The sequence below is a fragment of the Lactuca virosa genome, chromosome 6, assembly GCF_052849685.1.
Source record: "Lactuca virosa cultivar CGN04683 chromosome 6, Lactuca_virosa_CGN04683_v6, whole genome shotgun sequence".
Lineage (NCBI taxonomy): Eukaryota > Viridiplantae > Streptophyta > Magnoliopsida > Asterales > Asteraceae > Lactuca > Lactuca virosa.
Window position 1 is genome coordinate 90,601,717 of NC_136431.1, and position 22,145 is coordinate 90,623,861.

A 22,145-nucleotide genomic window follows, 5' to 3' on the forward strand; every position below is an offset into this window, starting at 1 on the left:
TAGGATGTTCTATGTGGTTATGATCAGTTAGATCGGTATTCTGGTAGATAGGATGTTGCTATGCTTAGTGATCTGTAGATCGGTTTGTCTCTCTGTAGACTGTTATGTGATTATTTGATATATGTGCATATGATTTATTGATGGTTGAGGGTTATCTTCTTTGTGCGAGTGTCAACAGACCAGGGCATTCCAACCTGATGGTTGTGGGCCAAGAGTATTCCATCCCGAGGATGATTGGACTCATAGTATGTGTGCATTCCAACCCGATGGTTGTTGGCCGAGGGTATACCATCCCGAGGATGATTGGGCCCATAGTATGTTGGCATTCCAACCTAATGGTTGAGGGTCTGGGGCATTCCAACCCGATGTTTGATTCTGCCCATAGTATGATGTTATTATATGTGTGTTATTTGTTGTGTTGGTATTTTGGGGGAAACTCACTAAGCTTCAGGTTTACAGTTTTGGATTTTGTTTCAGGTACTTCAGATGATCGCGGGAAGGCGAAGGCCTGATCGTGCATCTCCTCACATTTTTATGATCTTGATTTATGGGATACTCTGATATGAAACTATTTTGAAAACATGTTGTAATAATTAAAGGTTTTTGAATGCTTGAAAAAGTTTTAAATTGGCTTGAATTTTATGGATGTTACAATAACAATCACCAAGCCGCACCACTTTTCCAGTCATTAATCACCGTTGAGCATCTCTACATCGACCACCTTCACAATTGAGAATAAACCACACCTAATTGACACCATCACTATCTGCCCGACCATAGCCAAAAACAACCATTACAGCCACGAAGAACACCCTACATTCCCTGTTACCATCATTTTTTACACCCCTTAACATCTTCACTTCTTGAAAACAACTCCTACATCTTCATAAGTCTGCTTCACCTCTAGTTAAACATTTCACTAGCTCGTACCATCCTTATACAACCCGTCATCTCCACCACTAACCACCAAGAACATCGTCAATAAAGCCTATGCCTTTGCAGAGAACCATCAACGTATCACCATATCCTACATATTTATGATCCATCACCCTTATTCCACCTTAAACAAACCAAACGTAAGTCAGAAAAAGAAAAAAAAAATGAAGAAGAAAACAAATTAATTTATCAGCGTACCTGTCATCTCCACCGCTAACCACCGTGAACACCGCCACAGATGCCCTGCCTTTACCAAGATCCATCCAAGCATCACCTTCTCCTACATATTTCCGATTCACCAACTTATTTCACCTTAAACAAAACAAATGTTAATCAGAAAAAGAAAATAAGGAAGAAGAAAATAGATTTACTTTTGTGTTGTTTGTAAAGGGGGAAAATCACACAGAATATAGGGCACATATACATTAATGTTGTTGTTTCGAATTTTTATTAATACAGTTTATTAGAACGAAAATATAGGAGAGAAGCGAAAATTAGAATGAAACTTTTAGAGGGAAGTGAACAACTTTTACTAATGCGGTTTCCAGATCTTTTTATGATGCGGTTTTAATTATTATAAATGTGTTTAATAGTATGGTTTTGAAAACCGCACAAAATAATATTTTTTTAATATCTTTTACTTTAGATATAGGAAGACAATACCAATAAATACTTTTAGTGGTGCGATTCATTGGTTTATTAATGTGAAAATGTTTTAATAGTGTAGTTTTAGGCTTCCACCACATATATATATATATATATATATATATATATATATATATATATATATATATATATATATATATCCCACTATTAAATATGTTATGTAACAGAGAGAAGCCCTTTGTTATATTTTTATATTTAACTGTAATAATTATTATTTTATAGTTAACTATTTGTGAGACTTATATACTATATATGTTTATTCAAAACTAAAAATAAATATGAAGAATTAAAAGTTTAGAAAGTTTGAATTTTTAAGGAAAGGGAGAAAACATGTAACTATTAAAACTAAATTGCTTAATTCTTTTTTAAATTAAAACAAATAATTCAAATAAACAAACAACTAAAATAATTAGATTCAATTTAAAATTTTAAAAATTATAAAAAAAGTTGTATTAATGAATTTAATATGCATTTATTATTATATTAAAAATATTATATGTAATTTAATAAAATGGACTAAACCCAGAAAATAAGATATGAATATAATTTTAATTTAAAATTACCATAAAATAACATGCGGCATAATGACTAAGAGAATGACAAGTGAAAGAAATGATTTTATTTATTAGAGTAGATAGATGTCATATTATTTTCAAAAAATATATATAGAAAATTTATATATATTATACCTTATAAAGCATATTTGATTAAATGCTGAATTTTAAGTCGTACAAACCAATTTGCAATTTGTATAATGAATTTATGCATGCAAAATGAACGAATTTTATTCGGTTAACCATTGGAAAAGTATGCCGCCTCACTTTGAATTGGTATTCCTCACTTTGATAGTTGAATAACAAACTCCCTTTATTTTGGGCCCTATCTCTATCGTCTCCTATTATATTTTACTATGATGTGCGGCTCCAATTCCACAAACCTGATCGCACTTCACCACCATCATATTCATCCACCGATCAAACCACATAATCTCTCGAACCCTAATCTCGCCTCTCCCAACTGTATGAGTTATCATACAGGTTAATGCATCCAAAACTTTCTTTATGTTGATATGTATGTAAAATTTTATCAACTACACAACATGATTATAGGTTCGGTTTTTTGTTGCAGGAAGGTCTGATGGAAAATCAATGCTTGATGATGTGGACGGAATATTTTTTCCTATCACTCAAAATATCAACGTAAACCTAGAATCCATCTCATATATCAGCCACTGTAGGAACTCCGGTAAGTTATGCTACATGACACCTCCTCCTCTCTCTCTCTCTCTCTAAAATCTTACTCACTGACATCGCCATCACCATTTAGCACTTACAGATATGAAGTAACACTAAGTGTTGGCATTTGATACTTTTAATTGTTGTTTAGGCGTTTCACTGGCGACGTGACCCTATCGACTACTCCCCCTCCCCCTCTATATATATATATATATATATATATATATATATATATATATATATATATTTCTCTTATCTTCATCGGAGTCACATGATCCAAGAATACCTAATCAAAATCTGAAATGCAAAAATTTATGGAAATCCTAAATGCTTCCCTTTGTTTTTGATTTTTTTTCTCCCCTTTTACAAGCCTTAATGCAAACATGTATTATTTTGATTTTCAATTAGGTGCATCTACATTTGCAGGGAATGGTTAAAAACTTAAAATCAACCACTATAATTCGATTGTTTGCTTTCTCAAACGTACTTATTTGCTTTCCCATTTTTTATTTTTATTCATTGTCGTTTTTGTTTTTTGATTCACAGTTTCGAGTGCACCAATGCTCCACAATACCACCGACACCACTCACACTCTATCTATTCTTATGTGCACAAACATAAACCACTCACCTTTGTTGTTTCCACCATCCCCTGCCACTATAACAAGTCTTAAGTTCAAGGACTTGAAGGTGATTTCCTAATTTAATCTTTCTAACAAAGCATATTTGATTCACCTGTTTTGTCACATTTGATGCTGAATTGAAAGGAGTCGGTTGAAGCCTTAACCTCGGTCTCTCTCTCTCTCTCTCTCTCTCTCTCTCTCTCTCTCTCTCTCTCTCTCTCTCTCTCTCACAGACATTAATTTTTGCAGGTATCTTGGATTCAAACTACAGGTTTATGGGTATACATTTTCATCCTCAAATATAATATTATAAAGCACCCATGTTTGATATTGACAAACTGATTGAGGTAACCTACTTTTTGATCATTTTGTTGGTTTTTTTGTGAGAGATGAAAGAAACCGTTCTATTAATGAAATATACTCTCAAACATCATCTGGAATGAAAGTTTTTAATTCTCAAGTGCTTTTCAGCTCTGGTTGATGTACGATGACAGTCCACATTAAAGGGATAAATCTAGACATGCCAATATTCTGCAAGACCCAAAAGGTAATTTACCAATGCCTTTGGAGAAATACTGATTTGGGAGCAACATTTTACTCTCAGTTACTTCAAAAAATGTCGAGAACACAAAGCAAGTCTACAAAGTAATATTATATCTTTTCCTTAGTAAGAACAATGGTTGAAAAGCTATTAAATAGAGTTTTATTTCTATGTTAATAAGCGCAGGGGTTTAAAAGCTATTAAATAAAGATGTATGTTGGTGTGTTTGTTAGAAAGAACAAGGGTTGAAATGTTGTTCAATGCATTTTTCAGGTCAGGGAATCCCAAAACTAAATAAAGAGACAAAACCATTCATCATGGAAAATACTTTGATGTAAAAGCAAAAAAAAAGGTACTTGATTGTGTGTATGCATGTTGTGTTGTGTGTTGTATTGTGTGTATCTTTGCGTATAAATTTATATTTTTTAAATATAATTCATAGTCCGGTTATAACTTAATTTTTAAAATAATATTAACAGCTTGATACCTATATCTGTTTGCCAATAATAGTAATTTACTTACATTTATCGACTTAAAATATAACTAAGTTTAATAATAGCTTATATTTGGTATAAAAATAGGAACTTACTTTCATTCTATTGTTTATTTAAGATACCAAATTTTATGTGGAAGAAGACCAAAAATGAAAAAAAAAAAAAAAAACAAGTCCAGGCTAGTAATAAAGGTTTGCTGCAATTTATGATTCAATAACATTCTCTAGCATGCCATGATACTTCTACATTTTCTATTTTTATTTTTAATTCTTGAACTTCAATTATGTCGGTTTAATAGAGATCACTTTTATGCTTGCAGGATGATGTTGAAGCTGATACAGGTGGTTTTTGCACGTTTAAATATCACACTTTTATGCTTGCAGGATGTCGGATCAATATGACATAATCACTTGGTTTTTACTTGATAAAACCATTAGCATGTCTTATAGCTTTAAATTACGATCCATGTGATTTTCATGTATTTATATAAAGATGACTCATTTCTCTCTCACTTACCTATGACAATTTAACTTATTTGTGTACCTGAAACGAATGTAAATAACCATGAGATGGTTGTTGTGCTTTTTTAAAGGCTAAGGGTATTTATGTAATAAAATGAAAATAAACTCAAAATATTCATGAGATTTCCAAATTTTTGGATTTAGTTGAATAATACAATATTAAAAACTGTAGTAAATTACACAAATGGATCGTATCTACGATTTGGGATAATCTACACGTTTGGTCTCAAACTTTATTTTTTCAGTCGGAAGGGCCTCAAAATCCGGTTTTGTTGCGAATTTGATCCCCATCCATTATAAAAACACTGTTTTACACTAATATATTTCTTAATTATAATTTTTATTATTTATTTATTGTTTATAAAACAAAAAAAAAAAATTAATACCAGACTTCACCCCACCCCATCCCAACCTCTCTCTCTCTCTCTCTCTCTCTCTCTCTCTCTCTCTCTCTCTCTCTCTCTCTCTCTCTCTCTCTCTCTCTCTCTCTCTCTCTCTCTCTCTCTCTCTCTCTCTCTCGTATTAACAACCTAACTTATTGGCCTCTACTATCACCACCAAAATAGCCTCACTGTCGTTGACCACGTTAGTTGAACCGTCGCCAACTGCCTCCTTCCCTGACATTAAATACATCCATCTCTGATCGTATCCTTCCCCGACATACCAGGTTGCACCTCGGGTTTGGTGGCACTTCTACATCCTTACAGTGTTATTCCAATAGAGTTCTGGTTCAAAGCCTCCTTCCCTATCCACCAACCGCCAAAAACGGAAAAATGTTTGACATCCACACCCATTGGCTCTCCAATGGATCTCCAAAATTAGGTGCGATGCTGGAACAGAAACAAAAAAGTCCACACCCATAATCCATATGGTCGAAAAGTCGAGTTGTCGTATCGATCGTTGCTCGGAAACTATTCTGCAAAAAGAAACTAATCGTCGTCCGCCGCTTTGCGCGGGTAAACGACTAGTGTGTGTATATATATATATATATATATATATATATTATAAAGCATATTTGACATTTCTTGAAAATTAAGAGGTACAAATATTACTATAATATGTACAATCATTTTTAGCTTAATATCCATTGCAATTCTTGTAACGTCTCCCCATATAAAAAAAGAAACCCAAACACGCTCCTCCCCCTTTCTCTTTAAACCCTAGATCTCATCCGCCCACTTCCCCAACAATTAAGAATGAACTATCACCACGAACCGGTGTTACCTATTTATTTCTCCGCCACCTCCACCCAATCTTCGCCCTCGCACCACTAACCGCCATCTGCACTTGCATCTCCTCCGTCTGCCACCATTTTCAATCGTTGTTAGCATAAGCAGAACCAAGTAAGCTTCTATGTAACTTTTTTATTCATAAATCTTGACTATCTGTTGCATCACAACCAAATCTTATTGATTTATACTTTTTCCTTCCAATAAAACATGATTTTGATTTTTAGTTTCAACAGAAGAGTAACTTTGAAGGAGAAAGAGATATAAATAAAGGTTTGGATTTCTTTGCTTTACTACCCCGTATCTAAACTCACACGTCTTTATGCTTCAATTCTTAGTCTCAGATTTGAACTTCCCTTTTTCGCTTCCTTGCTCAATCTCAGATCTGATCTTATGATTTTTTTTCCATTAGTTTTTATTTTATTTAACTGATTCTCAGTTTTTATCAGTTTTTGTACTTCAACTCTCAGCCCTAGATTCACTTCAGTCTCAGGATAGAACTTTCAAGGGAATATGTTTCTTGTTGAGCATTGGTAATGGTCTGTTTCTATCTATCTATTCTTGAGATATAGTCATCATTGATAAATTTTTTTATTTTCATCTACATTTAATATATCATTAATGGTGTATAAATGTTTGCAGAAAATCATCTATTCTTAGATTTTCTTTGACTATACCCCTCTTGGTAATAAAAAGACATGCTGCTAACTCAAAGGTTTACTCTCCATGGTATGAATGGGTGTGCGGTTTTTGATTTAGTTCAATTCACACGCACACACAAATCACTGCATCCTGAATTGATGGTGTTGTATAATTTTATATGAAATTTTTTGTTTTTTTGCAGGTTACATACTCTTTTTTCATGAAACCTACACATATTCCCCCTGACCAAGATTGACATATCTTTTACTTAGAGTTATCTTTATTCTTTTGATCCCGAAAAGAGTTATCTTGCTATTTTAGTTATTCTTTTTAAGCTTATTCAAAGTTTTGATCCCTATTACAAAGAAAAAGATTGTCTTTGGGGCTATGTGGGTTAGGGTGGTGGTGCCATATAAACCTAATAATAATAAAAGAATGAAATAAATGTTCATAAAAGGTGTATGTTTAGAGTTCCTGAAGGTGATTGACTATTTAACTTTTCACTAATTTTTTTCTTCATTTGACTTGGTTGTAGGTTTTAACATTGATTCCTCATATATAAATTTGATGAATTCAAGTCATATAATGTACAAGCTTCAATGGGTAAGTTTAGTTTTAATTTCTGCGACCATCTAAAGTCAAAGGAAATGTTGGGGTTGCTTTAATTGTAGAGGGTGTTTGGCTAAGCTTATGATTTTTCATAAGTACTTTTCAGCTTATAGCTTATAGCTTATAAGTTGATAAGTTAGGAGTCTCTTACTTATTGATTTTGACTTATTACCGGTATGGCACCGGTATAATCTATTTTTATCCAAACACCTTTTTTCGCTTATACCGGTGTGGAACTGGTAATAAGTCAAAAAACTCCATTTTTAAGCTTTGCCAAACACCCCCGTACTCTATATTTTTAATGTTTCTATATATTTAATTATGTCATACAGATTAAAAGAGAGCTTTGGATGATTTTTCCTTCATTGATGGTCCAGGTAGGTGTAAATGTAAAACAGTTAAGAGTTTGGTGCTGCATTTTACTGGTTTGTTAATTAAATCCTTTAGTTGGTCATTTTGGACCAATTTGCCCCTGATGTTGGTAGGTAGTAAATATTGAAGCTGCTCATTGCTTATTGTGTTTGGAGTTTGGTAATAGTGAAATTTATAAAGCTCTTGATAGTTGGGTTAGTTCCTACCTGTGTCAAGGGGCAGTTTCACCTTTGTTGACGAATTTACCCTTGATCCGGACATACCCCTAAAGTGAGTTATATCACTCTTCTCATTGGTTTTTCATTCAAGTAATTTCTTTTATGACCTACCTGGTTAAAATCTTATCTTGTAGTTGTTTCCATTGATTTTTCATTCAAGTAATTTCTTTTATATTCATTTTCTACTCATTTATGTTCATTTTTTAGTTGTGAAACTGATATTATATCCTGTTGAATGGGAGTTAACATGCTTACACTCAATGTTATGGATTATTAGGGAATTGACATGAAAAAAAGGCACTGGGGATTTGTGGAGTTTGTTTGTTTAGGTAAACAGGATTAGGGCCAATTTAGTTGTTGTTGTTTTTTTGTTTTTTTGTTTTTTTATACTTTTCTTCACTGTGGTTCTTTTTTATTTTAATTGTAGTTTGCTTTCATTCTGTTTTTTGTCATTCGTATTCTTTATTTGTTAATAAGATCAAATCTCCAATTTAAATTGTGATAATATGCTTATATTTAGTTTCACTCGATTTAAGAAATCTTGAGGTAGAGCATCCAATATTTTGGAAACATGTTTATGCTTTGTGCGTTTTTTGGTTATCTTTTGTTTCCACATTTTTATATCTTGTTTTTTTTAGGTGTTAACCTACATTTAAAAAAAATGATAGTTTAAACTACATAAAAAAAACTTAAAACTCAATATTATCAATGCCACAATCATATGCACGTTTAACTTTTAAATTGTATACAAGATTCTCATCTGCTTGCAATTTATAATTTAATGTTATACTTATTTTCAATACTTCTATTTTTAATCCAAAACAACAAATAGAAATGGACATTTCTGAATAACAAATAAACACCGAAAGGAAATGATTCATCGAAAGGCAATTTGTGTTTCTTGAAATATAACATGTTTTCTAATGGAAATAATTTCCGAAACTAACTATTTGCATAACTAACTTTATGTGACATTACCAAAAGGGATATCACGTGCCGATACAAAAGTATTGGTGAAACCTAACGAACAATACAACGACTGTGAAGTCTATACATCAAATGTAGTGTATAAAAAAGTATTGCATGATTAATAGTGTACAATCAATCATATGTCCGTACACATTGTAAACAATCCGGACTCTTCATTTTTTATTCTTACCGATTAATAGTGTACAATTGATCACGTGCTCGTACACATTGAAGCGCCACCTATAACCGCACCATTAACATTTGCATCAAATTTATTTTAAACACATTTTTAATTTTAACCTAAAAGGATAACATACTTTTAATTTAACCACAAAAATACACTTATATTTTGAACCAAAACAGTAATGTACTTACATTTTGAAAAAAAAATTAAAAAAAAAAACTTAAAGTATGTTGCTATAATGGAAAAACAAATGATTGTATTAAGCCATTGCACTTTCACTTTTTAGTATCAAAACATTATACTTCGAAAAATTATATAATTATATCAATCAATATATTTATAGTTTAAATCAAAACATAAACATACTAATATTTGTTGCACCATCTGTCATCGTAGAGGAAATTAATCACCACATTAAAACTATCTTCTGAAATAAACTATTTGCCGCCCGCTGCTTTGCACGGGTAAACGGCTAGTATATATATATATATATATATATATATATATATATATATATATATATATATATATATATATAGAGAGAGAGAGAGAGAGAGAGAGAGAGAGAGAGAACTCAAAATTTCCCGAGAACCCGAGAACAACAGATGGAGCGTTGGATAAAAAAAAGGGATGGTCGAGATGTAAGGTGACGTTCTTGTAATTAATTGGAATTAATCGGAAACTAAAGAGAAGGGGGCATGTTAATTAAATGAGATAATGGGTATTATTGGAAACAAATATATTATTAGTTTATTATTAAATCTGATTTACTAAAACACAATACAAAATATCCCAATGTCGCCTGCTATCTTCCCCAAGCGATCATCACCTGGTGCCGACAATTCCTCGTCCCCCATAGCCGACGTCGGCGAGTTGCATCTTCAGATCGACGATTCATTGGAGATTGATGATCTACCAAAATCACCGTCGATTTCCTCGACAATCACCACAAGGTTGCAATCCACCACCGTCTTCCTCAATCGTCAACACGGTAGGTCAGGTTCAGATTTCAAAGAGAGATAATGATCTTTTGTTTATGAATATTGATAGATTGATTACATTTTGAGGATGAATGAATGCAGGGTGCTAGTATTATATCAACGGATTATTACAATTATGGATTCTTCGGTGCGAAAATCAAATCGCCAACGAAGTACACCGCAGGAATCGTCTTCGCGTTTTACGTATGTAATCATCATCACCTGATTTCGATTTCATTTTCGTTTTACTTTTTCTCATCAACATTTTGTGATTGATTTGAGGAAATTAGGGCAAAATTCGGTTTATTAACAGAGTTTTAATAGAAGCTTCTTCCCCGTTCACTTTTCTTATTAGATGTTCTCTGTTGGGAGCGACAACAGTCTCTACATGTTTTTCTGAATTCTCTTTAACCACCTACAACTGGGGAAATTTTTTTGAACCTGTTAATAAATTTTTAGAATGTTGAATGTTCAAAAATGGCAAAAATACCATACCTGAGTTGTTTCTTCCGAAGATACTGCTGTAATCTTGCTCTCATCAGCCTGTAGCATTTCATACAGAGCATGTTAAACATATATAAATGTCTAAAAGAATAGGAACTTTATAAGAACGAAATAAAATAAATATCATGCATACCTGTGGTGCCTTTTCTGAATGTTCCTTAGCCAATTTGTTCTTGTCAGTCTGTAATAATGTAATATAAGAGTTTAAACAAAATGTACATTATGTCATTGTCATCAATACAATTACTTCAAGCAGTATGTAATGAGATAACTTTTGAAATTATACCTGTTGCTGCACCAAATCACTCTTGCCATTTTGCTCAAAAACAGTTGCTCCTTCACATACAACATCCAAAACTGGGCTATAGTTATCTAATGCATCACCCAAAATGGGAAGGTTTTTAATCAAATAAGGCCTGAATGAATAGATGCGCATGTACAAATAGTCAAATTCAGGTAAAATTTATGGCAAATCAATTGAAAAAAATGGTTGCTTACTTCATGTAGTAAGTCGATGTGACACATTAATTTCAAATTTATGGCAAATAAGCCCTCCACTCTAGGTTCTCTCCAGCAGGTAAATACACAAAACTAGCACCCAATGCATTTGCCTTCTGCTTATTGCTGACACTCTGCAAATAGAAGAACATTCAAAGCAGAATCCAACTGGTGACTCAGATGTAAATAAAAATGTAAATGGAGCCAAAGGAAATGTTAACAAACCTGAGCAAGTGAACCTTCAGGGGCAGAAACTCCATAGTACTTCAAAGTGACATATAATTCTTGTATGACGAATCATGAATCTTTTCAGGTAATTTCTGCCTCAGGAGCTGTTAAACATGAAGATGTTGTGGATCAGGTAAAAAAAATGTTCACAAAGCTCTCAGCCAATCCCATGACTACACCACAGTTAGTAGAAAAGGAGCCTGCAATCTTCACTGGATCAGAGGTATGCATTATTATTATTATCCTTATTTATTATCCATGAAATTAAAAATTCCAAATTGATGAAATTAATAATCAGATTCGTATGTGGGACGATGATATGCCTCTTTTAACTTTGTATCTATACATGTACATATTTTTTTTCACATAGTTGTTTACTAACTTGGTATCTATACATGTACATATTTTTTCACATACTAACTTGGTGATTCACTTGTGATTCACATATGATTCACATGATTCACATGTAATTCACATCTGAATTACATGTGATTCACATGTAAATCACATATGAATCACATGTGACACACATGTAAATCACATATAAATCACATATGAATTACATGTGATTCACATGTAAATCACATATGAATTACATGAAATTCACATATGAATTACATGTGATTCACATGTAATTCACAATTCACATATGAATTACATGTGATTTACATGTAAATCACATATGAATTACATGTGATTCACATGAAATTCACATATGAATCACAATTACATGTGATTCACATATGAATTACATGTGATTTACATGTAAATCACATGTAATTCACATATGAATTATATGTGATTCACATGTAAATCACATATGAATTACATGTGATTCACATGTAAATCACATATGTATTTTTGTGACTGTTTTTGCATCAATCAGATACTTTTTAATTTTCTTGTAGATTTGGAAGAAATTGTGGTGAATATTGAAGAGGTGGAAAATGATAAATTGAAGAAAATATGGAAATATTGACACGAAAACATGAAAATGCTTTGAAATTTTGTAGCATTTTTTGTTTTTTATATTTTATATTGTATCGAATAAAATACTTATTGTATTGTGTTTATAGATTAGTAAATAAAATGAGTTTTCTTACAAATATTATAGTATATGAAATATGCATATATGCATTTGTAAAAATATGCATAAATGTACCAAAAATGTTGATTTTTTTGGTTAAAAAATTATAGTATTTTTTAAATATTCCAATTTTTTTTATTGATTTTTAAATGATTTTTAAAAAATGCAGTTTTTTTAAAAATAATTTTTTTCAATTTTTTTTTCAAAAATTCATGTTTTCTATAAAAAACTAAAAAATCTGCACTTTTTTTTTTAAAAAAAAACTGAAAAATACTATTTAAAAAAAAAACTGAAAAATACTATTTTTTTAAAAATCTGCAAAAAACTGATTTTTTTTTCGACAAAACTGCAAAATTAGTCTCTGTGGTATTCAAAAAATTTTGGATAGGGTCCAAAAAGTTTTCAACTTGCATGGAAGGTCCAAAATCAAAGTTTTTCTGGGTTTTTGGTCCCTGATACACTTGAAAAGTTGATTTTGCCATTTTCATTTCTTTTTTCTATTTTCTTTATTTATTTTGGTATTTAAAAAATAAAATATAGAATCTCTCTCTCTCTCTCTCTCTCTCTCTCTCTCTCTCTCTCTCTCTCTCATCAAACTCAACACTTTAGCTTTGCGAATCTTCATCTCAAATCAAACACAAAATCCTTTCTGTGTTTAAAAAATTTACTTATCGCAACACCAAATTCTTTTGACCAAGAGCCGATAATCATCACTCCATGTGAAGCTGCAATCAATAACCTGATGAATCCATCTCCTCCATTAATCAATCCATGTAACAAACACAAAATGAAAACACAAAAATTGAAAACATTAAAACCTGCAAGTCAAGAACAATCACTCACAAACTTATCTCCTCCTCTAACGAATCCATCCCCTTTGTTTTCTACAATTACATATATGAAATTGAACATGATTTACACCTGTGTTTTGTGTTTTTGTTCATTGAATCAAAATTGAAACTGAAGAAAATAAAAACACAGTGAAAAATAGAAATCGAAACACACATGCACAACCAAAATCAAAATCAAAAGCAAAATCAAATTCAAACCTTTAACTTCCTCATCGAAATCATTTGTACCATAAGAATATGAAGATTGTTTAAAAACCCGGATTTTCTAACCCTACTTTTGTACCATCGACGTAATCAAGCCATAGATAATTAGGCAATCGTAATTAGTGACTAAAATCAGACAACCACCAATAAAAATCAGCAATTGATATTGAAGGATGCTTCATTGTGTGATGAGTGGAATCGTAGACCTAGAGGAAAACGAAGACATAGGATCTTCGTCGCTTTTAGTGGCAAGTGGAATTAGCGAGCAGCAAGGTAAGTTCTTGCAACAATTAAGCAACGTCGGAGGTGGAGGTTGGCCACCGGAAAAGATGAAGGAAAGGCTAGTGAAGATGGAGGAGTGTGGTGGGTAATTTAGGATAAGGTGGTTCGTGACGTTTGGGATGAGAGAGTATGGAGGAGTGTGGTGGTAGTGGTGAGCCTTTCTCAAACGCACAAATTCCGGTCATATCTTCGCCAGAGCTCAATCCACCATTTTCGTTTGTGTTGTGCTAATCTTCATCACTTTTTTCTTCTTCACTCTCTCATCTTTCTTTCCCAACAACGTTTTCGTCTCCTCTTATAATGTTCACCAATATCGTCAGTACCTCTCTCAGAGTCGCCCTAAATTTAACGAAAATGAGATTCAGAATTACCAGACACTGTGGTTTAGATTGATGAAAATGAGAGAAGAAAGTAGATGAGGAAAATAGGAAGCGGGTGAATAGGAGAGAGAGTTAAAGATAGAGAAAAAAAAGTCAAAGAGATAGAGAGAGAAAGAAGGGTGTAGGGTGTAGGGTATGAGATTTTTTTTTTATAATTATTAAAATATAAAAATAAATAAAGAAAATGTAAAACATTAATAATAAGGGAAAAATAGTCCTTTCAACTTTTTTAAGACCAAAAACCTAGAAAAATATTGATTTTGGACCTTTCATGCAAGTTGGAAACTTTTTGGAACTTATCCAAAGTTTTTCGAATACCACAGGGACCAATTTTGCAGTTTTGTCTTTTTTTTTTCAAAAATTCATGTTTTCTTTAAAAAATTAAACAATTTGCACTTTAATACTGAAAAAATACTTTTTTTAAAAAAATCCGAAATTTTGATTTATTATGTAATGTTTTAGACATTTCTATTAATATGTAGAATACCACAAAAAATTAAACATTAAATGAAATCGATAAGATTACGATCCATGCCCTTAATGAATTAGTTTTGATCTAACGCTTCACTTTTAGTTCTCGTGTTCTCGGGAAACTATAAGTTCTCAACCGATCTCAACCCTATATATATATATATATATATATATATATATATATATATATATATATATATATATATATATATATATATATATATATATATATATATATATATATATATATATATACTTACTTTTATTTTGCTTATTTTTCTATAAAATGTAAGCAAACCAAGTGCAACACAAATGGGTTAACACGACAACATGTTGTCAACTTGTCATAATGTTGGGGGTTGCAGCTTAAATCCTTGAGCTTGCATTTATTTGTATTTCGCCAGTAACATTATAAGAAAAACAATAATAATAATAATAACTTAAATTATAAGCAATTTAAATAGGGAATCTAATAAGAGCCACATGTTTTAATGGCAACAGCTGCCACTTTGCATTACAAGTGTTACAATATTATAAAAAACATAAATCTTAATATATATAAGTGTTGGCGCGTGCGCGGTGTGAGACTGGTTGAATGTTTCACATTTTACATTCCATCATGGTTCCTCTGGACGTAAGATTGGCCTCTTTCTAGGGAAGAGTAGCCTTCTGAAGCCCCTCATAGCGATTGCAATCAGGCGAATGGTGTCTCCAACAACTAGAAGAGTCATCAACGCTATCCATACCAACACAATACAAATTACCACATTCATTAATGTCTCTGACTCGGGTTTTGGTGACAAAACCCATATGGAAACCAAGTACGTTAGTGACATAGACGTAGTAGCAATCCACATAATAACCATTAGTATCCACAAGAAAACACGATGCTTCAGAAAAGGCAATCCACTAATAAGCAACAAGATAATGCTAAGAGTGGAAACAAAACCCACCGTGTTGCAAACCAGGAAGATTTGGTATGCCGTTGGATGATTGTATACCATGACAGCATATCCAGCCATACGGTTTGGATCTTTCGTTGACCCATCTTGCCAAATACCACTGGGAGGATTTGTACATGCTTGAAAGGCCATGGTTGCTATCAATGATGCACAAACCATCAAAGTGTTTCGCGTTTTGTCCAGCCAGTCATCAGAGTTTGTAGAGGTTTCTTTCAAGTAAAAAGGAGAGGTCTGTCTCTGATTATAGTCTAAGCCATCCACACCTATTTCGATTCTGGAATTTTGAGGATCTTGTCTGAACAAATTATCAATTTTCAACTCAACAGCTCCTGCTCGCGTTAGGGACTGTAAGATTTGTTGATATTTCAAATCTCTTGGACCCTGAGACAATATATCCATTGGTGTTTCCCCACTTGTGTTTGCTGCATTGACTTGTATAGTTGTACTGAGTAGCAAGAAGTTTATGGTCTAAACAAATGTTAAAGATAGGATCAGTTAATAAAAATGAATAAATCTTGCAAACACAGATCAAAAACTTATTATATATTTTATATTTCAAGATTAGTTCTTACAAAAAGTAGGGAAAATCTTGGTATGCATGCGTACCTCAGTTTGTCTGTAAACGACAGCTAGGTGTAATATATTATTGTCTTGACTATCCTTAGAGTTTACAAACTCATGATCACCCGTGGCCTCTATTAAGAACTTCAAAATCTTCAGTTGGTTATGGTTCACACACAAGTGTAAGATGGTCTCGTGCTGCACCATGGCTCTAGCTGCATGAGGTCGGGCTTGCACCAGCTCTTTCACGACATCACTGCGTCCTTTAATGGCTTCAAGATGGAGGGGATTGCTCCCATCACTATCACGCGCAAGGCATGCTTCAGGGCTAGCCAATAGCAGAGCTCTAACTAGTTCCACATGGCCTTTTGCAGATGCTATATGAAGAGGCAAGCGTCTTTGTGAATCAGGCTCCATAGCACGCTGAGGCTTTCGAGTTAGGATCTCCTGAACAAAGTCAGTATGTCCAAGAGTTGATGCGATGTGTAAAGGCATGTCGCCATAGCGATTTAGGGTAACTCTGTCAAGAATCAGTGGATCTTCTTGAAGCAACATTATCAAAACGGTTAGGTTTCCTTCTACTGATGCTTCATAAAGTAATTTCTCCATCCGCTCCATAGCTCAGATATAGAAAGCAGAAAATAGCTCTTTGAAGAAGTTTGGCATAGATCATGTGTATATATATATATATATATATATATATATATATATATATATATATATATATATATATATATATAATAAATGGACTTGATAGATTAGCTGTGTATGACTTTTCTTAATTAGTGATAGTCGATTTGTGGGGACGGTTGAACCTGTGAAATAATTTAAGTTTAAACCTACAAAATTATGAAATATTAATGATGACGAAAGTTTGACTATTGACTTGATATTAAAATTTTACTTCTTCTTTAGAGCAGCTCAATATACGATTTAAAACACTTAATTATATCGTTCATAAACATAAATCGTAACATGCCATTTTTTAAAAACACTTTCCATCCACGTGCCATTTTTTTTAGACTCACCAAATTGTTTTCGGGCCCATTGCCCCACACTACTACAAAAAGGCACACAGAACCCGCGTTATAGGACCCGTTTTTTGAAAAAACCAGGTTATATGATACAAAAACCGGGTTTTATAAAGGGAAGTGTAATATGACCCGGCTTAAAGTGAACAATCGGGCTTTATGTCAGATTTAAAAAACCCGAATTATATTGACATAACCGGGTCTTTTAGCTATAAACTTATATAACCCGATTTTTCTAATACAAAAGCGTTCTATGAGTTACAAGGAGCGATTTATAATATGATTAAAGGATCCAATTTTTCAAAAACCACACTCTATGCCTTCCAACACCTATTTTTCAACATGTTTATTTCCAAATCATATCAGTAGTGACATGCCGCCATATTTAATAATCTCTATGTAATTACAAATTGAAACTGGCATTCTCATTTTTTCAACAAACTCTTTAATTATTGTTTTGTGCAAATAGTATTCAGGATATCCAAAACTTCTGTCATATATTATTTGCAATGAAGCATCTAAACATAAACCCATTTAAAATACACAATAGTACACTGCCATTTAACCTAAACCATTACCAGTTTCCAACATAATAAAGTTGTTTCCAAGTTCCAACACCACCTATTGCTAGCTCCCATAAGCTGGTAAGAAACAAAAACTAGAAGTTCCAAACCAAATGCTTTCATATTCATGTAGGCTTCCAACAACAATTCAAGTTTTCAGTTGCAATCTTGACAGCTAGGGGTAGGACTATAATATTAACAGTTTGTTTGCATATTTAGACATGGTCCGAAACAAATCCGGTTTCATCACGGGGGACACTCCGAAACCGAAGACATACGAGAAGAAGATCGAAGCATGGATCATCGACAACCATCGGGTGAAAAGTTGGTTGATCGACTCAATGAGTCCGCCTCTAGTGTGCCGCTTTATACGTCTTCAAACATCAGCGGAGATTTGGGAGGCTGTCAGCAAGACGTTCTATGATGGAACGAACGAGACACAACTGTTTGAATTGAGTCGGGGGTCGTTCACTACTCGTCAAAACGGGCGATCTCTTTCCACGTATTACAATGAACTGGTAAGTATCTTTCAAAAAATAGATACTCGATTGACTGCACAGGGAGATACAGATACAATAGCCCAAACCGTATCACTCAACAAAACCATAGCACACCTTACGATTCATATATTTCTTGCCGGACTGGACCCCGAGCTTAATCAATACCGAAGTGAAATATTTAGAAAGGATCCTGTCCTTGATCTGGATTCATGTTATGCGTATATTCGTAAGGATCAGAATCAAAGACAAACCATGGATGAAGTGAAACACGAACCGGATAGTGTGGTTCACTTGGCTTCTCGAAATCGCCCAATGAAAGAGAAACATTCTAAAGGGAAAGGAACTACTTTCACATGTACACACTGTGGGGAAGCGGGGCATTCGAAACTTCGCTGCTATGAAATAATCGGGTACTCGAATTGGTGGGACTTCACGAAAAAAAACATGAAAGAAAATAAGCCAAGCTGCTATGGAAACCTCGTCTGATACACAAGAACCTGTCACGCCGATGGCTGCTCGCACGGTCACCGACTCCGGTATGTTACATTAAAAATACACTCCTAATTATAATTAGATAATCGATACAGGCGCAATAGACCATATGAAAAATAATATGGACCACATGACAACGTATTCTCAAAAACAAATAAACATACAGACGACAAATGGGAGTGTAGCACCAATCAGGGGTGAAGGACCAGTTAAAATTTTGAACTCCATGGACCTTGACTCCGTCCTTGTACTTCCTTATTTATCTTCTAACTTATTATCCGTTAGCCAAATTACCGAGGCTCTGAACTGCTATGTAACTTTCTGGTCAAATGAATGGACGTTTCAGGATATGGCGACACATCGGGCTCTTGGTTATGGTACTAGGCAGGGGCGGTTGTACTACCTTGAAGAGAACCATCGAAGTGAAGCTCATCATACGAGATTAATGACTCAAGCCAATAAGTCTGTGGCGTGGTTATGGCATCGTCGACTCAGGCATCTATCTTTCAGTTATCTTAGAAAGCTTAAACCTAATTTATTTCTAAATGTAAAAGAAAGTGCTTTTAAGTGTGGTACATGTAAGTTAGCTAAAAACAAAAAAAAATTCTTATGCTCCAAGCTTGGATAAAACATCAGTTCCTTTTATGATTATCCACTCAGATGTATGGGGTCCTCCTCGAGTAGCCACGCCTAACGGGGCACGTTACTTTGTCACTTTTATTGATGAATGCACACGAATGGTTTGGGTATCTTTGCTGAAAAATAAAAATGAAGTTTACAATGCTTTCAAGGAATTACACTATTTGATAAAGTCTTTATACAGGAAAGAAATTCAAATACTTCAGTCTGATAATGGTGGGGAATACATAAATCATGAGATGAAAAAATTCTGTAGAGAAAACTCAATCAGACAACAAACCTCATATGCCGGAACACCTCAACAAAATGGATTGGTTGAAAGAAGGAATAGGCAAATCCTTGAAATAGTCAGGGCCTCATTGTTTGACATGAATGTCCAGCGAAAATTCTGGGGTGAAGCAGTTAGGTCGGCTGCATATCTTATGAATAGGACCCCATATCGTGTGATTGAGTTCAAAACTCCCTTACAAAGACTTCATGAACTTGTAAGCCTACTGGAGAACTATGGTCTTGAACCAATTTTTTTTGGATGCACGACATACGTGCATCAAAATGTGGGAAAGCTTGACACAAGAGAAATTAAATGTATTTTCTTATGATACGAAGATCAAAAAAAGGGTTATAGATTCTATGACCCAACTATAAATAAGATGTATGTGACTCGGGATGTAGTTTTTCATGAGACAGTACCATATTTTAGGCCCACGTGTTCACTTCAGAGGGAGAGGAACGATGAAGTGAACTCCCATGCAAACTCCTATATTCCTGATATAGAAGTTTTTGAAACTCCTATTGACCAAAACGAAGAAACTAATGAAGTGGGTCCTGATGGAATTAATGACTCCGGTGAAGATTATGTCGAAAATAATGATAAAGGTCAAGCAACAATGGTAGATGATAGTACGACCGCCGCCGCCGCTGAAGCAGATACCACCACCACCGCTGAACCTGATACCGCCGATGTTGGTGTCGGTACCAATTTCGTGCCAAGTTCATAAACCACTAAATTGACTGACGCATTTGATATACCAGATTATGCATGTGGTTCTATTTTGCAGGAAACGGAGAGCCCAGCTGAATCCAGGTACCCGACAAGGAGTACTCGTGGAATTCCGAAGAAAAAGTATCAGGCAACCCTAAAAGCAAAAGCAAAGTACCCAATTAGCAATTATATGTCTCGGCACCGTTTGGCTAACTCAAAGTCATTGTTAGTAGATGCATTATCCTCAGTGACTATACCAACCAGCATAGAAGAAGCTTTAAAGGATGAAAGGTGGAGAAAGACGATACATAAAGAAATAAATGCACTAAGTAAGAATCAAACGTGGGATGAAGCTATCCTTCCTCCGGGTAAGAAGACTGTCGGGTGTAGGTGGATTTTTACAATTAAGATTGACTCCAAAGGAAACATAGACCGGTATAAAGCAAGGCTAGTAGCCAAGGGTTATACACAAAATCATGGGATTGATTATGAAGACACTTTTTGCGCCGGTAGCTAAAATCAATACAATACGAATTCTGATCTCGATTGCTACAAATGAAGGCTGACCATTAAAGCAGTTTGATGTTAAAAATGCATTCCTGAACGGGTACTTGGAAGAAGAAGCGTACATGGATCCACCTCCAGGTGTTGATTGTAATGGTAAGGTGTGTAGATTAAAGAAAGCTTTATATGGTTTAAAACAACCCCCATGTGCTTGGTTTGGTCATTTTTCAGCATTTATGAAAAAGATTGGATATAAACAAAGTGATGCAGATCACATGCTCTTTGTGAATAATAATGGAAAGGTGATGGCATTGATTGTATATGTTGATGATATTATGGTAACTGGAAATGATCTAGAAGAAATAACGAATCTGCAAGCTATCCTGGCAACAGAGTTTGAACTGAAAGTTCTTGGACATCTGAAGTATTTCTTGGGTATCGAGGAGGCTAGGTCAAAAACTGGAATCACTATGTGCCAACGGAAATATGTTATGTATTTATTAGCAGAGACATGTATGATTGATTGTAAACCCGCAAAAACTCCAATCGAAACAAACCATGGGCTGTCGATTAAAAGGGATCAGGTCCAGCCAATCGAGAAAGGTACCAAAAGCTAGTCGGAAAACTTATTTATCTGCCTCATACTCGACCGGATATAGCCCATGCTGTGAGTGTTGTAAGTCGCTTCATGCACGCACCTAGCGAATATCACATGAATGTGGTATATCAAAATTTAAGGTATCTTAAATCATCTCCAGGTAAAGGGTTGTTCTTTGGTAAGAATCCAGACCATAATGCAGTGGGTACACTGATGCTGACTGGGCAGGAGATCGAAATGATGGGAAGTCCACCTCGGGATATTTTACGTTTGTTGGGGGTAATCTTGTCACATGGAGGAGTAAGAAACAAAAGTTAGTTTCTAGATCAAGTGCTGAGGCATAATTTAGAGGAATGGTACATGGGGTGTGCGATATATTGTGGATTAAACGAATATTACAGGATCTAGGCATTGGAGTAATTTCTCCCATGAAACTACATTGTGATAATCAAGCGGCTGTGAAGATAGCTAACAATCCCATTCAGCATGATAGAATCAACCACGTAGAGATCGATCGCCACTTTATTAAAGACCATCTGGAATGGAAAAATATGGAGCTTACTTATGTCAATTCGAAAGATCAACTTGTA

The 22,145-nt window shown here is 34.0% G+C and overlaps 3 protein-coding genes and 2 long non-coding RNA genes across 10 annotated transcripts; 4 read left to right on the forward strand and 1 right to left on the reverse strand.

The window, feature by feature from the left end:
• The first annotated feature begins 2,546 nt into the window (after positions 1 to 2,546).
• On the forward strand, positions 2,547 to 5,012 carry LOC145121246 (uncharacterized). 2 transcript variants are annotated; one of them, XR_013714555.1, is made up of 6 exons: positions 2,547 to 2,639; positions 2,731 to 2,847; positions 3,384 to 3,806; positions 3,931 to 4,006; positions 4,274 to 4,352; positions 4,814 to 5,012. It is a non-coding gene; the product is annotated as an uncharacterized LOC145121246 (long non-coding RNA). The 2 variants fall into 2 exon arrangements; XR_013714554.1 differs by having other exon boundaries at positions 3,384 to 4,006.
• Positions 5,013 to 6,147: 1,135 nt separating this feature from the next.
• Positions 6,148 to 8,584, forward strand: LOC145119032 (uncharacterized). 5 transcript variants are annotated; one of them, XR_013713607.1, is made up of 7 exons: positions 6,148 to 6,358; positions 6,472 to 6,517; positions 6,694 to 6,777; positions 6,887 to 6,973; positions 7,089 to 7,489; positions 7,828 to 8,137; positions 8,363 to 8,584. It is a non-coding gene; the product is annotated as an uncharacterized LOC145119032 (long non-coding RNA). The 5 variants fall into 5 exon arrangements; XR_013713609.1 differs by having other exon boundaries at positions 7,828 to 7,872; positions 7,981 to 8,584; XR_013713610.1 differs by having other exon boundaries at positions 6,694 to 6,783; positions 7,828 to 8,584.
• Positions 8,585 to 10,026: 1,442 nt separating this feature from the next.
• On the forward strand, positions 10,027 to 12,554 carry LOC145118575 (putative mitochondrial-processing peptidase subunit beta, mitochondrial). Its single transcript, XM_079054271.1, has 4 exons — positions 10,027 to 10,229; positions 10,321 to 10,422; positions 11,534 to 11,671; positions 12,357 to 12,554. Exons 1-4 carry the CDS (start codon positions 10,146 to 10,148, stop codon positions 12,375 to 12,377), a joined length of 345 nt encoding a protein of 114 aa, XP_078910397.1. The 5' UTR covers positions 10,027 to 10,145; the 3' UTR covers positions 12,378 to 12,554.
• Positions 12,555 to 15,147: 2,593 nt separating this feature from the next.
• On the reverse strand, positions 15,148 to 16,902 carry LOC145119080 (uncharacterized). Its single transcript, XM_079054723.1, has 2 exons — positions 16,292 to 16,902; positions 15,148 to 16,153 (listed from the first exon to the last, which is right to left on the reverse strand). The coding sequence occupies exons 1-2, from the start codon at positions 16,862 to 16,864 to the stop codon at positions 15,341 to 15,343; spliced, it is 1,386 nt and encodes a 461-aa protein (XP_078910849.1). The 5' UTR covers positions 16,865 to 16,902; the 3' UTR covers positions 15,148 to 15,340.
• A 1,159-nt stretch (positions 16,903 to 18,061) lies between these two features.
• LOC145121739 (uncharacterized) lies at positions 18,062 to 18,826 on the forward strand. Its single transcript, XM_079057440.1, has one exon. It carries the CDS (start codon positions 18,062 to 18,064, stop codon positions 18,824 to 18,826), a length of 765 nt encoding a protein of 254 aa, XP_078913566.1.
• Positions 18,827 to 22,145: the final 3,319 nt, after the last annotated feature.

Bases quoted from the DNA above. Each gene is read 5' to 3' on its own strand.
- LOC145121739 (XM_079057440.1), top strand. From the start codon at position 18,062: ATGGTCCGAAACAAATCCGGTTTCATCACGGGGGACACTCCGAAACCG.
- LOC145118575 (XM_079054271.1), top strand. From the start codon at position 10,146: ATGATCTACCAAAATCACCGTCGATTTCCTCGACAATCACCACAAGGT. The intron at 10,423-11,533 runs GTATGTAATCAT...GAATCTTTTCAG, and splicing joins GAATCGTCTTCGCGTTTTAC to GTAATTTCTGCCTCAGGAGC. The intron at 11,672-12,356 runs GTATGCATTATT...ATTTTCTTGTAG, and splicing joins CAATCTTCACTGGATCAGAG to ATTTGGAAGAAATTGTGGTG.
- LOC145119080 (XM_079054723.1), bottom strand. From the start codon at position 16,864: ATGGAGCGGATGGAGAAATTACTTTATGAAGCATCAGTAGAAGGAAAC. The intron at 16,154-16,291 runs GTACGCATGCAT...ACATTTGTTTAG, and splicing joins TCGTTTACAGACAAACTGAG to ACCATAAACTTCTTGCTACT.